At 35.3% G+C, this 17,905-nt stretch overlaps 1 protein-coding gene across 1 annotated transcript in view; it reads left to right on the forward strand.

The window, feature by feature from the left end:
* The window catches only part of LOC137390460 (E3 ubiquitin-protein ligase HUWE1-like), a 149,827-nt gene that overhangs the window by 65,418 nt on the left and 66,504 nt on the right, over window positions 1-17,905 (forward strand). Inside the window, exons 37-48 of the mRNA XM_068076789.1 lie at window positions 988-1,158; window positions 4,496-4,651; window positions 6,287-6,474; window positions 6,748-6,893; window positions 7,092-7,258; window positions 7,670-7,847; window positions 8,135-8,289; window positions 8,971-9,088; window positions 11,267-11,383; window positions 12,887-13,118; window positions 15,324-15,474; window positions 17,253-17,379. Of these exons, the coding sequence (XP_067932890.1) occupies window positions 988-1,158; window positions 4,496-4,651; window positions 6,287-6,474; window positions 6,748-6,893; window positions 7,092-7,258; window positions 7,670-7,847; window positions 8,135-8,289; window positions 8,971-9,088; window positions 11,267-11,383; window positions 12,887-13,118; window positions 15,324-15,474; window positions 17,253-17,379 (1,906 nt within the window). The remainder of the gene's footprint in view (window positions 1-987; window positions 1,159-4,495; window positions 4,652-6,286; window positions 6,475-6,747; window positions 6,894-7,091; window positions 7,259-7,669; window positions 7,848-8,134; window positions 8,290-8,970; window positions 9,089-11,266; window positions 11,384-12,886; window positions 13,119-15,323; window positions 15,475-17,252; window positions 17,380-17,905) is intronic.

The raw sequence follows: 17,905 nt of genomic DNA on the forward strand, positions 1-17,905 counted from the left end.
AACACATTCGTCTTGGTGTCATGTTGTATTTGCATAATCGCCAGAGCATAGCCGCTCTGAAAAACACTTGTCAACTGTTCATTGAAGTTCAGTATTATATTATTTCTGATAACTATTGTAAGTGAAATGTAATATTTTAAAAGATGTACTCCGACTGCCATGATGAAAAGCCTGCATCGAAACGGACATAAAACAACAAGAAGTTTTAAGAACACGAACCACTAAAAAGTACAACTTACCCAACCCTCCGTACAGTTAAATATACATCACTGATCAAACCAAAATCACAGGCCTTTACTTGAATTGAGGAGAGGAGATAACTACAAAGAACCATAACGGATGACATCTTTTTTTAACCCATAAGTAACAATCGAGTCGGTTGATTCAACTGAAACTATCAGTCATGGAATTTGAACATTTTTTGGAAACTGCAAAGTTTTTGCAGGTCTTAATACAACAAACCTTTCTCTCTTTATATATCTTATCTCTTCATGTAAAGTGTGATAAATTAAAACATTGATTTTCCATGATTGTTAGGCAAATATATGGAAAAATTGTCTTTAGATGGTGAGGTGATTAGTCTTGTATATCATGTTATGCAGTATTTCCGGTTTTTTGTATTTACCAAGCTAGCTGTATAATTGTTTATTATAAACAAGAAAAAATGAAGTTTGTAAGAAATATATGTGTCTAATATATGTATACAATATTTAATGTTGGCCTCATGTGATCAATACAAAGGGTATTGTAGGCTATAGTACAAACATTGAAAAAGCCTATTTAGAAATTGGTTCAATTTAAAACACTTTGTATGCAATCATGTTATGACTTATTGATATGGTTATTTTGCTCTGTTGTACTCTGCATAATTGTAAAGTTGGTGCAGGGCCACATTAGAAAGTAATTACTAAGTACTGATCATTGCGAGCATCAGAAAACTTGCTTGTAGTGCTAACGCAAAATGGTCAACTTGTGTTTGTGTTACAGTCGTGCACAGCCTTGACTTTCATATTCGACAAGCTGTTGCCTGGCAACCAGGAAGATGGAGACAAAGACTGTCCAGCACTGAGCAAAATACTATTTGCTAGTGTTGCCTCTTGTAACCAATCACCTGACGGTCAAGTGGTTCTCGTCAATGAGCTTAAAGCTTCACTCCAGGTACAGCTATGACCGAGTTGTTAAAACTGCTGTTACACAAAGAGCTAGTTTTGTGTCAATTATTAGGCACAAATATTAATAAGTTTAAATGAAGCTGTCAATTACATGTAGTTGAAAGCAATTTCTGAAACAGTTACAGATTAAATTTGACGCTTTTGAGAGCATTATTTTGTTCTATTGAATATTAAACAATTTACTGTTTCAAAATATTTAAAGTTAATCTTACAGTTTTCTTAACATATTTGTAGATCATGTATAATTTTCATTCACCATCATGGAAGTCAAAAAGCACAGCAAACATTTGATCAAAAACATTTTTGCATTTGTATGACTATTTACAAAAAGTGCTGCGATACAAATGGGCTTCCTACTTTTCCTAATCTTCCAAATTAGAATCAAAATTCATTATTCACTTCTCTACAAATAACCCTTTTACAAGTGATAACAATGCTAATGTCGCTAGTGAGCGACATTCATGTCGTCTGCCTCAACATTTTTGCTAAACCATTTTTCATATACAGTGGACCCTCGCCATTCGATTTTAATTTGTCCCAGTGTTCGCATCGTAAGGCGAACATTTCGTATAAAGGGGTATGAAAACCCAGAGTAAATATCTAATGCAAACACAGTTATTATTTCGATGGTGTTGCTTGCAAAGCTTTTTCGATAGCCATAATAATAGCTGTTATTACGTCTACAGTGTTCCTGAAGAGTATTCTCATCAGTTATCAAAACACTTTAAAGTCTTCAGATCAGGTTTTAAAACGCATTTGGGGCGAATCCGAAGACAATGGATCGGATTTAGACATTAGTGATTTTGAATCAGTGTTGTTAATATGATTATGATGATCGATCCTCTGAGGTACACTGTCATTTAAACCATAGCAACCACTACAGCATTAATGAAAAAATTATTATTGATGTTACCATTTTGTGGGCATATTTCTACTTATCATTTTCTATTATGGGTTCGTAAAGATCAAACAATGAATGTCAAATTTGTGGTCGATTAGAAGTGGCGTTTAATCGAAGGGTTGGGCTGTATTTTTCAGCTTCATTGTCACCAACAAAGCCAAAGAGTATTAACATTTCCAGTTTTGCCAAAAGGTGCTAATTCTATGAGTTAAGTTAGCAATAGCAAGAGGTTAACATATTTTTGGGTGTGGCACGTCATGCCACAAATCAAACTACAAACTATTCAATACCTTGTTTGTTTGCTTTTGGTGTAGTTTTCAGCCTATGGTTGTCTGTCTTCATCTTGTAAATAAAAATAAATCCTATAAACTAGAAATTCCCCTGTCATACAGCCCACGACCAAAGTGATATTGGAAAAAAGAAAGGGTACTGATGGTTGAGAAATATAATATTAGCAGTCCAATGGCACTGCAGTGCAATAGGACTGCAATGGTAGCTGTAATGTACTGGGTGTTATTATGTACAACAAACAGCAATAATGTAAGGAAAAGATATGTTTATATCTCTCCCCGCAATAGGAGAAATGCAATATTAGAAGTAAAATGCACTGGTATTATTAGAATAACCAATATTATTAATATAGTAATACAGTAATAATAAAAAACCAATGCACAATTTTGTTTACATTTCAAAACGTCATTGCTAACAATATCAAGAAGTTGTGATATTAATGTAGATTTTTAGAAAATCTATTTAACAAAACCATTTAAAAAAATAATAACAGTAACATATTGCCCAACATCGGTCACTATATACTTCATCTTGTAAATTTGAATGCTTATTCTTATAATTAAATCTGATAAAAACGAATAATTATTCTTATAATTAAATCTTATAAAATCGAAATGTTATAATAATCTCATCAGAATCGTTAGAAAAAATATCATCGTTATTTCTTTTACTCTCCCTGCTTTGCGCATCAGTTGGAATACCAAAGTACTCATTATAAGTGTCCAAAATGTCAGTTACTTTGAAATCGGCAAAAAAGAAACGATTATTTTTCAGTACTTCTACATTAATTACAGAAACCTTCGGCAATTGGACAATGCTATAGACTGGTGAAATGTGCACGTTTTTTACGTGAAATGCGCACGACTTAATGGTTCTATTCTCTGTCGCTCGGCGTTTCGTTTGCCGGTCTTAACCCTTTGGCTGGATTAACGCCCCCAAAAACAACCGAAACTGGTGTAATTTATTTTCGAAAATTCAATAAAATTGATATTTTATGAACATGCATAGCTCAAATCTTTAATTTATTTCTATGAACAAAAATTTTTGTATATAAACATTTATTCACATATGTACTACTAAAAAAATACAACCATGTGTAATTGTCCCAGTATGAAATGTTTGGAAGCATTTTTTTCGGGAGAGTCAAACGCTATAACGTAGCCGTGCGAGCCACCATGACAATCGTTTTTTCTGTATATTCCTAATTATATTAAAAGTCCAAAAAAGTTTACATCACTTCTATCATTTGAATTATTTTTATTCTGATCAGACAAAAATCACTAACGATCGCAGGATCAAATGATCTTTTATTTTACCGTTCTGAAAGTCGAGCCGATGTTGACTGGTTTTTCCAACTTTTATTCTTTTCCAAGGAGGCGCGATTTGTTTAGCTTTTAGCACAAAGCAATGCCTCTCAGATAATCGTTTCATATTGTAAATCATCGACCGATATCTTGTTGATATTTAAAACTTACTAGTGTTCATATCCTTTGTTTAACGTTACTAGGCGACAGCTTTATAAACGTCTACCGAAATCAACATAAATGTCGTTTCCCCACGCAACTGGTAAACGACATTTTGGTCATTTCCTCTGCCAAAGGGTTAATTTTGATAAAAATAAGGCTTGTCAAGTTTTAATAACGATTTCCGACCGAAATAATCTGTCTATTTATGTATAATCCGATCGGATGGGTAAGGTTTAGGAAATTTTCTACAAATAATAAAGACTTGGTAACATATTTAAATAGGTTTATATGTGTTTTGTATCGTTATTATACTTAAACGACTCCATTGAAAAATGGTTTAATTCGTTGATGAGATTTCGGTACAAGGGTTTACGACGGCCGTTGATGAATAATTTTCGTGAGTTGTATGCACATATGCACTTATCATAAATCTCCCAAACAATCGCTTCGCTCGTGTTTGGTCGTGGGACAATCACTTTTCCTTGTTTACAATTTATTATATTTGCATGATCACAGTTGACTTGGATTTTTGTAATGGTTGTCACCAATGTAATCAGTTTGATATTATTGTCAAACACATTCAGTTGGCTTAATTAATGAAAAGGGTGTTTTGGTGACATATAACATCAAGTTATTCTACAACATAATCATCATCATGTTTGTAGAGAACTCTAGCTATGCCAGAGGTAACACATAAATACACCCACATCCAAAGTTTAACAGGATTGGTTAACACCCTGGTGGAAGCATGTCCTTCATCGCCAGGTCAGGTAAAACCTCCACATTTATGGAAGACCATGCCTCACAATTCAATGAATCAGGTAGGTAACTTCTTAAACTAATCAGTAGTTGCTTTTTCTTTACCATATTTGAAAAGCCTTATCTAGTCTTACCGCAACTGTTGGCTTTGCAAACTTGGCACTAAATAGACGCCGGAGGTACCAGTCAAATCTAGCTAAGAAGCTCTAGCGAAGAAATGGCCAAGACTTCATGTCTTTCTATAGGTCATGACTGGAATCACTCAAATGGCCAAGACTTCATAAGTCTTTCTATAGGTCATGACTGGAATCACTCAAATAGCCGAGACCCCTCATAAGTCTTTCTATAGGTCATGACTGGAATAACTCAGTACAGTCATACTTCAACTTACGAGCTTAATGCGTTCCGAGACTGAGCTCGTATGTCAATTTACTCGCATGTTGGTGCAATTTATTTATATATAGAACAATTAAATATATATTGATTGGTTTCCATACTCTAAAAAAGCCAATAAAACACTCAAAACAAGATATTGTAACAGAAAGAACATGTTGGTTATTGTCCTTACGTACTACATGCTTTCAAAAAGCAACAAATAAATAATGCAAGGAAATGTGATTAATTAAAATGTAAAATTAAATACATACAATAGCAGTTAACACTCGCATTTGCCAGGGAGGGAGATATAAGTTATCCTTCGTAACAACATTTGACTTTGATAAATTTGGATCTTATCAAAGTGTTAAAAGACAAACTCAGAAGCAAACCTAAAAGCAAACTTTCATTTTCAACTAACCGTAATTAAAATTTCTTCGGCGTTCATAGTTTGAAGTTTCTCGCTGGTTAGCGAGAAATTTTTCCTTTTTTTTCGCTTTCCCGACTAGCCAGCCGTTTTAAGATAAACCTATCTAAAGACGTTTGCCTTTGTCGCCCTTGCAACGTGTTGCGATTAGGACGAACACAGGTGTCGTCACAAATGGTTAATGCACGACCACTAGCCAGCTTGTCCGAATGTCTATTAAACAGTTTGGATAGATAGCGCCGGCCTTTTTACATAGCATCGTTTCAGTTACGCTGTCACCGGCCAATTGTTTGTCCAATGCCATCAGCGGTCGTGAAGATCGCTGCACCGTTTAGAAACTATGGTTAGTCCTTTTGCGAACTAAATGCCCTGAATATAATCCTTCTGTTTGATAATTATGAATGTATTTCTGTCATATTGCCGAGCTAGCTCAATCACGCATACACATTTCGCATATTTTTCAATATTTTTCTGTTTAATATCAATTGTTATCATTTGCTTTTTCTTTGTATTATCTTTCATTTTACTGGCAAACTTTTGGTCTACGCACAGTACGTTTAATTCACATAATTCTGCACAGAAAATCGTGCACCAAAAAAAAACACGGTACAACAGTATAACCTGAGCAGTTGAAAAATACAGAGTGATGCTGTTCTCATAAAACACCTCTGGCATACTTGGCAACTGACTCAAGTGCTCGTATCTCAAACATGGCTCGTATGTTAGTGCTAAAACTTGCTTGAAAGCTGGCTCGTATCTCAAGTTTCTCGTACGTTGGAGCACTCGTAAGTTGAAGTATTACTGTACATCGTTTGTACTTATCACATGTTCAGCAGCTTGTTATTGAGAACTGTCAGAGCCGATAAGCTGTATGTTGATGCTATTGTTCTTGTAGATGGTCAAACTTATGGTAAAAAAAGGCCTCATCTCGGATCTCGCCAGGATTGCCCACAGTATTGATCTCTCTAACCCCTCCGCTGTGTCAACTATTAACGCTCTGCTCAAACCACTCGAAACCCTCTCCAGGATTGTCAACCAACCGCAGCTAGCACCAGCAATAGCAAATAAACCCCCGACGGGCCGGTATGTAGTGTGTTGACTATGAGAAGAGTCTGAAGTGTCAGATCATCTATTATTCATTCCTTGTTAATTGAATGATAATAATTTGCTGATTGGTATGTTTCAGCATCCTCTGGCACTTGTGTTCAGTGTGTCTTCAGTGCGTCTTCAGTGCGTCATTTGTAGAATAAATATCTAGCTTTGACTAGCCCAAATAGCTGCTGGTATTCTGAATATTTATTAGACTTTTTATGGTATATCACCGTCCATTTGCCTGCATTTTATTTCAACTCGCAGCGAGACATTAGGAACAACAGTAGCAGCTGCGGAGAGCGATGTCAGCGCTACTGCGCAGCCTCAATCTAATGAAGTTTCTACAAACGCTGATAGTGCTTTAGCCTCAGTACCAGATAATCAGACCAACAATGATCCATCTCAAAACGGTGAGCACGGGTAGAAGATTCTCTGTTGTCAAATCTCAACTTATCTAAACATGCCATTTCAAATAGTGGGACCCATAAAGTAGACCACCTGGAATTGTGCCTCGGACCAGTGCGCAATCACATTTTATGGTGACAAGTATGATTGTATTAATCGGTGAGCATTTGACCCTGAATGAAGTTGTTTTTTGCTTTTTGTAGCAATTCTTGATTCAGCAGATATTGCTGATGGGGTGGAAGAGTTTGACACTTCCGAAAGTGCCATGACCTACAGAGTGGAGCCTGAACAACTTGAACAACAGAATGAGATGTTGAGGGCTGAGCTTGACGAAGAAGATGGCAGGTTATTGAATCGAGTACACCGACAAGTGAGTAGTGTTTCTTTTGGCCATGATTAAATAGCTGCAATCACTTGCTATTCTTGTAAGGTAGAATTAGAGATTGCTTTAATCGGTATATCCGGAACAAGTGGCGATATTTCTATATAGTCTGCTACAGCCACTGCACAGGCCAAATTGTCTGCTAAAGTCGTCATGTCGCGGCAGGTGTCTACTATAAGTCATTGTTTGCTATAGTGACTAGATAGGAACAAGAGTTTACTTCATTTGCATGTAATAACAGCTGTTCAATCGGTTATTTATTTATGCATGTCTTATTGTTCCATCCAGCAGGTAAATAGATGTGCTTATTTTCAAATTTAAGTGCTCATGCCAGCTAGCTTTCCTTCCACTTTTTTGGTTCGTTGATTGGACGCAACTTGCCCATCATTGGTTGAACAGGTGAATGAGGTACTTGAACAAGCCTTAGATGAGATACTCAGTCAAGGACTGTCAGACAACTCTCACGACGACGATGATGATGATGAGGATGATGATGATGACATGGAACGTGTGAACGACGTAAATAACGTGTCAGACATGGATGATGTTGCGAGAGATGAAGATGACAGAGCTGCGGGTGCGTAGGTTGACTTAACAATCTTCAACACTAACAGATAAGTCATGTAAATCGGTTTCCATGTCTTCAGCGATGGTTTGTGCTGACAGTGGCTCAGAAGTCCAGGCTCCAATTGATAAACTGGTTTGCCATTTATTGTTGTTGCCATTGTTTTATTGTTGTTGTTGCACAACGACAATAAAACTTCCTTAAGTTCTTTATATAATTGCGGTGTAGGCAGAATCTTAGGGTGTGACAGTGTCCGCAAATCTAATCTTTAGGAGTGGTATTTGAACTGGTTTTCACAGATGAAGTGCAGCCCTACCATGAGAATGAAGAAGATGACACAACAGAAGATGAGGAAGAAGATGACGACGATGATGATGAGGATGATGAGATTGAGGAAGGGGCAGAAGCAGGAGGCAATGGAGCTGGTGAGCTAGGCATGGATGAGGACGAAGGGGTGAGTTTGCCAACAGACAGCAATAGTGACTGACAGGGTGTTAGAATTGATTTAAATTGTAACGTACTTGTGTCTGCAAAAGCAAATATTATGAAAGGAATAGATCAATATGTGAGAGTTGAATGGGCGAAGAGAAACTGCAGCCAAGGGATATTACATGCATGTTTTGTTGAGTGGTCAGGTACTTAATGCATCTTAAAGGCTGGTTCGCATTATTTCGTAGTATATCGACTTTGACCTTTCAGTATTCATCATCGTCTATGTGCACCATAAACCGATGGCAACGACAAAGCAACGGGGATACGTTGTGGAGCTTTGCAGCTGTCAAACTTTTCTGATAGTTAGTTGAGCATCAACGACAGCCTGTACAGTCTGTACTGTTTCGACGATAGTGATTCACTGTTGCGGAAAGCGTAATCTATTTATTTCGTTTATGGTAGTTTCTGTTGGACTAGTATTTGATTTGAGTACGTCAAAATAAAAAGGTTCCTGGGAGAAACATTAAAAAGAAAAATGAGAACACTACGTCGTGAAGTATTCGCTGATGCAAATGCGGATGGGTTTGTGATAGTGTGAGCATTGTTAGAATCGACGATCACCAATGTATTGCGACATCAACGCCGAAATACGGCGATATAGTGTGAACCAACCATAAGTCGAGCTTTGTGTTTGTTTTAATAGTGGAGTGATGATGACGATGCGATAGTCGGAGAAACTGGCAGGGGTCTGGCGAATATCTTAGCCCTGGAAGAGGACGATGACCTCTTCTCGAGGTTGGAAGCGTATGACCCTCTCACAAGTTAGTCTTCTTTAGTTGATAATTCATATTATACTGAAGTTTTGATTATTCTGAACATGAGCATTTTCAGAATATCCCTGTTATCATCTATTCAATAACAGATTTTTGCTTTCTTATTTATCATTGGTTTCTCTTAGACACTGTAGTTATTAGGATATGAGACAGCGGGAGACAAGTCGTATAATACCTTAGTTACTAGGATATGAGATAGTAGTAGACAAGTTGTGTGATACCTTAGTTATTAGAATATGAGACAGCGGGAGACAAGTTGTATGATACCTTAGTTATTAGAATATGAGACAGCGGGAGACAAGTTGTATGATACCTTAGTTATTAGGATATGAGACAGCGGAAGACAAGTCGTATAATACCTTAGTTACTAGGATATGAGATAGTAGTAGACAAGTTGTGTGATACCTTAGTTATTAGGATATGAGACAGCGGGAGACAAGTCGTATAATACCTTAGTTACTAGGATATGAGATAGTAGTAGACAAGTTGTGTGATACCTTAGTTATTAGAATATGAGACAGCGGGAGACAAGTCGTATAATACCTTAGTTACTAGGATATGAGATAGTAGTAGACAAGTTGTGTGATACCTTAGTTATTAGAATATGAGACAGCGGAAGACAAGTTGTATGATACCTTAGTTATTAGAATATGAGACAGCGGGAGACAAGTTGTATGATACCTTAGTTATTAGGATATGAGACAGTGGGAAACAAGTTGTATGATACCTTATTTATTCGGATATGAGACATTAGGAGACAAGTTGTATGATACCTTATTTATTCGGATATGAGACATTAGGAGACAAGTTGTATGATACCTTAGTTATTAGAATATGAGACAGTGGGAGACAAGTTGTATGATACCTTAATTATTAAGATATGAGACAGTGGGAGACAAGTTGTATGATACCTTAATTATTAAGATATGAGACAGTGGGAAACAAGTTGTATGATACCTTAATTATTAAGATATGAGACAGTGGGAAACAAGTTGTATGATACCTTAATTATTAAGATATGAGACAGTGGGAAACAAGTTGTATGATACCTTAATTATTAAGATATGAGACAGTGGGAAACAAGTTGTATGATACCTTAATTATTAAGATATGAGACAGTGGGAAACAAGTTGTATGATACCTTAATTATTAAGATATGAGACAGTGGGAAACAAGTTGTATGATACCTTAATTATTAAGATATGAGACAGTGGGAAACAAGTTGTATGATACCTTAATTATTAAGATATGAGACAGCGGGAGACAAGTTGTATGATACCTTAATTATTAAGATATGAGACAGTGGGAAACAAGTTGTATGATACCTTAATTATTAAGATATGAGACAGCGGGAGACAAGTTGTATGATACCTTAATTATTAAGATATGAGACAGTGGGAAACAAGTTGTATGATACCTTAATTATTAAGATATGAGACAGCGGGAGACAAGTTGTATGATACCTTAATTATTAAGATATGAGACAGTGGGAGACAAGTTGTATGATACCTTAGTTATTAAGATATGAGACAGCGGGAAACAAGTTGTATGATACCTTAATTATTAAGATATGAGACAGTGGGAGACAAGTTGTATGATACCTTAATTATTAAGATATGAGACAGTGGGAGACAAGTTGTATGATACCTTAATTATTAAGATATGAGACAGTGGGAGACAAGTTGTATGATACCTTAATTATTAAGATATGAGACAGTGGGAGACAAGTTGTATGATACCTCATTTATTAAGATATGAGACAGCGGGAGACAAGTCGTATGATACCTTAATTATTAAGATATGAGACAGTGGGAGACAAGTTGTATGATACCTTATTTATTAAGATATGAGACAGTGGGAGACAAGTTGTATGATACCTTAATTATTAAGATATGAGACAGTGGGAGACAAGTTGTATGATACCTTATTTATTAAGATATGAGACAGTGGGAGACAAGTTGTATGATACCTTAGTTATTAAGATATGAGACAGTGGGAGACAAGTTGTATGATACCTTAATTATTAAGATATGAGACAGAAAGTAGAAAGATTGATATTGTGATATATGGCAAGATTGAGTTTATCATGTGCTAAAATGTTGCCATGTTATTGTTTTCTGGGTTAGTCTATTGTACTACTCAGCGAAATGTGATGTATTTTTCTAGTGGATCACGGTTTGGAACGACCCCGTATTCTTGTGGCTGACTCAGGAACTGTTGCATTCAGGACCTTGCCAGTGCCCATGGGCAATGCTGACATGGACAATATGGCTGAGGAGTCGGGTAAAGTGACACAGCAACTTGCACATATTTCTTGCCTGTCAACCATCATAACCAGAATAACTAGCATAACCTCAAACAGAATAACGTAAATGCAGCAGCACTTAACCATGCTGCTGCATTTACGTAGGTTATACTGCTTAGGGTGATGCATGGCTGATTGAAAGAAAGACTGCTGTTTAATCGTTCAATTCATAATGAATTGGCTTAAAAAAGGAGTGATTTTGTAAAGTGTGTCGGAGCAATCTCAAGTATCGCAACTTTATAATTCGTGACGATACAGTTTATTTTGAACAGAAGCTGAAAGTAACTTGAGATTAGATATTGCCAAGTTGTAGAGACGTGAGATTTCGTGAGATTAGTCTATGCATTATTACCGCTAATATAATTACCCAGCATAATCATTCAATCGCAATGCGGCTGAGCTTGAAGGAAATATAAAATTGGTCTATAATCCCTTCTGGTTATTAGATCATTTTATACGATTTTCCTTGCTTTTAGTGCTAATTGTTGGTGCACTAGCCATTTGGTCATCACATCGTCTCTTTGGCTTTTCCCGGCTGTTCGTGATCAAATGATAGCAGTGTTGACTAATTTAACTCTTTTTAGAGTATCACTCGTGGGAGAATAAATTCCAAAAAGTTTGTCTATATGTTTAACGTTTAGTATTTCAGTCATAGCTCGACATAGTTTGTTTGATCTTTCTGAATCTCAACAAGAAATTGATCAGTAGAAAATTCTCTGCATAATGAGACTAATAGTAATTAGATTGCATCACCATCTATAAAAAGATTTTGATTTTGATGTTAGTCGTTGTTAGTTGTTATCGTGATGTTGTTGTGGTGATTTTGACAATTGATCGTCAAAATTACCACAACAGGATTTTGTGGTGATTTTGGGAAAATCATCACAATCAACAGGATCGATCGTCAAAATCATCGAGTGTAGGTCCGATGATTCTATGATTGATCGTTAAAATCATTGGACCTACACTCCGATTCGAAGTCAATAAGATCTGAATGTGACCCACTGTCTTCCGATTCATCCATAATGCAGTCTACAATCTGATCTGGAGACTTTAAAACAATTAAATGGACGATTAGGGTGCTCTTCAGAAGCAGCACTTGCTAGCTTTGGGAGATACCGTTGTTATGGCCTGTCGTCTCTAAACTAGAACGCATTCAAGTTTTTTTCTGATAAATTTCCAAGTAACACGATCGATATAATAAAAATTCTATCAGTCCAATACGTTGTATCTAAAGCAGTCTCTCAGGCTGATAATTTGTTACATACGCAAAACTGTTTTGCATATGCGACAATTTAAATAAAGCTGATGTCAGCAAAATGAATGCCGCTCTGCCCATGGGAGAGTCCAAAATATAGGTGAAACAAATATCGCTTCTCCCATGAAACGGCTAAGATAACCTGACTGTGTTGCTTGTAGTATATCGTTCTCTTCACTCATGGTCATTTGTGGTTTTCATAGCCATCATTTAAATCTTGTAGCAGTTTCGCTGCCGCCAGCACCTAACTCGGTCCCGATTACTCATCCCTTGATGAACCCGCGCGTAGCAGTCAGCACTGATGCGAATCGGTCTCATACAAGATTCATGCCGGGTCTTGCACGCACTCGCCGACCTGCTGGTACAGGAAGAGCTGTAGACAGGCTAGGCTCTGGAAGAATGAACTACGGGTTGCAGATGATGCAGCAGGCTCCCCATAACAACCTGTTTCACAGGTATAAAAGTGAACATGATTAGAAAAAGAAGTAAATTTAAGTCTACTGCTCATTCGCATTTTTTTGGGCTAGCTCAGGGTGAGGAGCTAGTGAGAGCCGGATGAGAGAATAGCAGATAATGTGCAACAGGGGAAATGTTATTTATGGCTTGTCTAGTATATCTCTGTTATCTATGGCTTGTTTAGTATATCTCTATATTATCTATGGCTTGTTTAGTATAGCTCTATATTATCTATGGCTTGTCTAGTATATCTCTATGTTATCTATGGCTTGTCTAGTATATCTCTATGTTATCTATGGCTTGTCTAGTATATCTCTATGTTATCTATGGCTTGTCTAGTATGTCTCTATATTATCTATGGCTTGTTTAGTATATCTCTATGTTATCTATGGCTTGTCTAGTATATCTCTATGTTATCTATGGCTTGTCTAGTATATCTCTATGTTATCTATGGCTTGTCTAGTATATCTCTATGTTATCTATGGCTTGTCTAGTATATCTATATGTTATCTATGGCTTGTCTCATATATCTCTATGTTATCTATGGCTTGCCTAGTATATCTCTTTATGAATTATATTTAATATTTGTTGCTTGTAATTATAGTATATCTTTTTATAAATTATATTTCATATTTGCTGCTCGTAATTATAGTATATCTCTTTATAAATTTTATTTCATATTTGCTGCTCGTAATTGTAGTATATCTCTTTATTAATTATATTTCATATTTGCTGCTCTCGTAATTGTAGTATATCTCTTTATAAATTATATTTCATATTTGCTGCTCGTAATTGTATATCTCTTTATAAATTATATTTCATATTTGCTGCTCGTAATTGTAGTATATCTTTTTATAAATTATATTTCATATTTGCTGCTCGTAATTGTAGTATATCTCTATGAGTTATATTTCATATTTGCTGCTCTCGTAATTGTAGTATATCTCTTTATTGATTATATTTCATATTTGCTACTCGTAATTGTAGTATATCTCTTTATAAATTATATTTCATATTTGCTGCTCGTAATTGTAGTGTATCTCTTTATGAATTATATTTCATATTTGCTGCTCGTAATTGTAGTATATCTCTTTATAAATTATATTTCATATTTGCTGCTCGTAATTGTAGTATATCTCTTTATAAATTATATTTCATATTTGCTGCTCGTAATTGTAGTATATCTCTTTATGAATTATATTTCATATTTGCTGCTCGTAATTGTAGTATATCTTTTTATAAATTATATTTCATATTTGCTGCTCGTAATTGTAGTATATCTCTTTATGAATTATATTTTATATTTGCTGCTCGTAATTGTAGTATATCTCTTTATAAATTATATTTCATATTTGCTGCTCGTAATTGTAGTATATCTTTTTATAAATTATATTTCATATTTGCTGCTCGTAATTGTAGTATATCTCTATGAGTTATATTTCATATTTGCTGCTCGTAATTGTAGTATATCTCTTTATTGATTATATTTCATATTTGCTACTCGTAATTGTAGTATATCTCTTTATAAATTATATTTCATATTTGCTGCTCGTAATTGTAGTATATCTCTTTATGAATTATATTTCATATTTGCTACTCGTAATTGTAATATATCTCTTTATGAATTATATTTCATATTTCCTACTCATAATTATAGTATATCTCTTTATGAGTTATATTTCATATTTGCTGCTCGTAATTGTAATATATCTCTTTATGAATTATATTTCATATTTGCTGCTCGTAATTGTAGTATATCTCTTTATAAATTATATTTCATATTTGCTGCTCGTAATTGTAGTATATCTTTTTATAAATTATATTTCATATTTGCTGCTCGTAATTGTAGTATATCTCTTTATGAATTATATTTCACATTTGCTGCTCGTAATTGTAGTATATCTTTTTATAAATTATATTTCATATTTCCTACTCGTAATTATAGTATATCTTTATGAATTATATTTCACATTTGCTGCTCGTAACTGTTAATCAAATTATTAGCAATAGCAGCGTTAGTTTCCTTTTCCCCTTTGATCACTTACTCTGTGAAGCTCGGTAGTGCGTAGACAAATGTTAAGTCATTTAGCTTTTTTGTGGGCTTTTATTTTTTATCGTAGGATGACAATCTTACTTTGGTGGTAAAGGCTTACTCGGTTGGTCATACATGTTTTTTATACCCAACAAATGTTCTGTTTCTACAGGTTATTTGGAACAGGTGTAGCGGCCAACATTCTTCAGTTGACCACACGGTTGGGGGCAGGTGGTGCAACTCGGCTATATATATCCGACGATGACCCGCTTAGATCAGCAGCATCTAGGCATGATGATGAGCCCTTGCACGAGTTTCTTCAGGTAATTATCAGGGGATAATTTTTGCTTTGATTTGCTTATGATGCAGGACTACTCGACTATGATAAAACAAATGCAGAGGATTTATTAGTATGATGAGAACTGACTGGAGTTATATAATGCAGTTAGCTTTTATATAAACTAGAAATTCTACTGTCATACAGCCCACGACCAAAGTGATATTGAAAAAAAGAAAGGGTACTGATGGTTGAGAAATGCAATATTAGCACTCAAATAGGATAACTGCAGTGGTAGCTGTAATGTACTGGGTGTGGGTGTTATTATATACAACAAATAGCAATAATGAAAGGAAAAGATTATATGTTTATATCTCTCCTCCTGCAAAAAGAGAAATGCAATATCGGCCAATATTAGAAGTAAAATGCACTGATATAGATTTTTAGAAAATCTGTACTACATAGCCATTGTTCTGTAATCATCAAAGCATATAATTAATTATTGTAATAATCTCATTAGAACCGTTCGAAAAAAATATCATCGTCTTTCCCTTTAGGCTACTTACACTGCGTTAGATTTTTAGAAAATCTGGACTACGTAGTCATTGTTCTGTAGTCATCCAAACTTATAATTAATTATTGTAATAATCTCATAAGAACTGTTAAAAAATATCATCGTCATTTCCTTGATTTATACTTCGTTGGACCTCAGTTAGAATACGAAAGTACTCAAATGTGTCAGCAAATGAAATTGAAAATGAAAAAATTGAAATCGACAAGAATGAAACGATTTCTGTACTCCTATGTTAATTGCCGAAACCTTGGGAACAATGCTATAGACTGGTGAAAAGTGCACGTTTTTTTCATGAAATACGCAAGACCTTATCGTTCTATTCTCTGTTCCTCGGCGTTTCAATTTCCGGTCTTAACTTTTATTAAACCAAGCTTTTCAAGCGTTTTGTGACGATTTTCGTCCTAATAAATCTGTCTATTTATGTATAATCTGATCAGATGGGTTAGTTTTAGGAATTTGCGGTAACCTTTCAAAGGCTTGGTAACATATTTAAATAGGTTTATATGCGTTTTGTATCATTATTATACTTAAACGACTTTACTGAAAAATATTAAATTTGTTGATAGGATTTCGTTGCAAGGGTTTGGTAACGGCCGTTAACGGATAATTTTTCGGGAGTTGTGTGCACATGTGCATTTATTATAAATCTCCCAATCAATCGCTTCACTCTTGTTTGGTCGTGGGATAAAAGAAAGCATTGGCTTGTCATTTCTTTAACAGCTTATTATGTCTGTTACCTTGCTCATTCATTACGTCTGACTGAGGGCTGGTGTCATGCGGATACTGTCTGGTCTTTTAATCTTCAATGTTGCTTGGTGTTGCTTACAATGCGTCTCAACCAAATAGCATAATTATTACAATACCTGTTATCTAAATGGAATTGGTACTGTAATAACATTTTTTATTCAAATGAAAATTGGTATACTACTGTATAAATACTTGTGCAACATTATGTTGATATGTTGGAAAGTTCGATTATTGTATTGATTTGTTGGAAAGTTGGGTTATTATATTGACTTGTTGGAAAGTTGAGCTATTATATTGACTTGTTGAAAGTTAGGTTATTGTATTGACTTGTCAGAAAATTAGGTTACTTCTTTATTTTCTGATTTGTTGAATGCATGAATATGTAAAACGATCAAAAACTTCATACTGTATGTAAACAAAATTTCAATTTCGCAAACTCTATTTAGGCGCAAGTTTCAGAGACAGAAAAGAGTAAACATGCTACATTTTTATGTATTTTGTAGGATGGAATGGAGATAGTGAAAAATAGTGGTGGTCCCGGGATTCTCAATAATGTTCCTTCAACATTATGCCGATGGATTGAAGAGTGCAGAGTTCTAGATGGACCTTCAGTGCATGATGTCATTGCTGGTATGTTGTCATTTGAAGTTATGCAATGTCATTAGATGGCATCAGGGTGCAAGTAAACGTTGGAAATGATGCGCTGAAGACATTATATGCAAGGTATACGCATCTTCACAGCCTGTGCTCTGTATCATATTAGTAGGTGTTGCGCATCATGTCAACAAGTGTTGCGCATCATGTCAGCAAGCGCTGTGCATCATGTCTTCAGGCGCTGTGCATCATGTCTTCAGGTGCTGTGCTTCATGTCAGCAGTATTTATTCATTATGTTACCAATGGAGTTGCTCCGCTTATGGTATCGATTACGACATCGGATACAGATACGTACACTGATACGGAGGTTATGCATCTGAATCAGTATCAGTCGATATTTTCTTAAACAAGGCTGAAACTTTCAATATTTTCTACAGATCAACTATTGAGCCAAGAATAGTATTTCAGCCTATCACACTAACAAAAATCATAAACTGCAAGTTTCTATCTAGTGAATTCTGAGCCTGTCACATTATTTATTTCATGTCTTTTAGCTGATCA

Source organism: Watersipora subatra, chromosome 3 (genome assembly GCF_963576615.1).
Source record: "Watersipora subatra chromosome 3, tzWatSuba1.1, whole genome shotgun sequence".
In the NCBI taxonomy this organism is placed as follows: Eukaryota; Metazoa; Bryozoa; class Gymnolaemata; order Cheilostomatida; family Watersiporidae; genus Watersipora; species Watersipora subatra.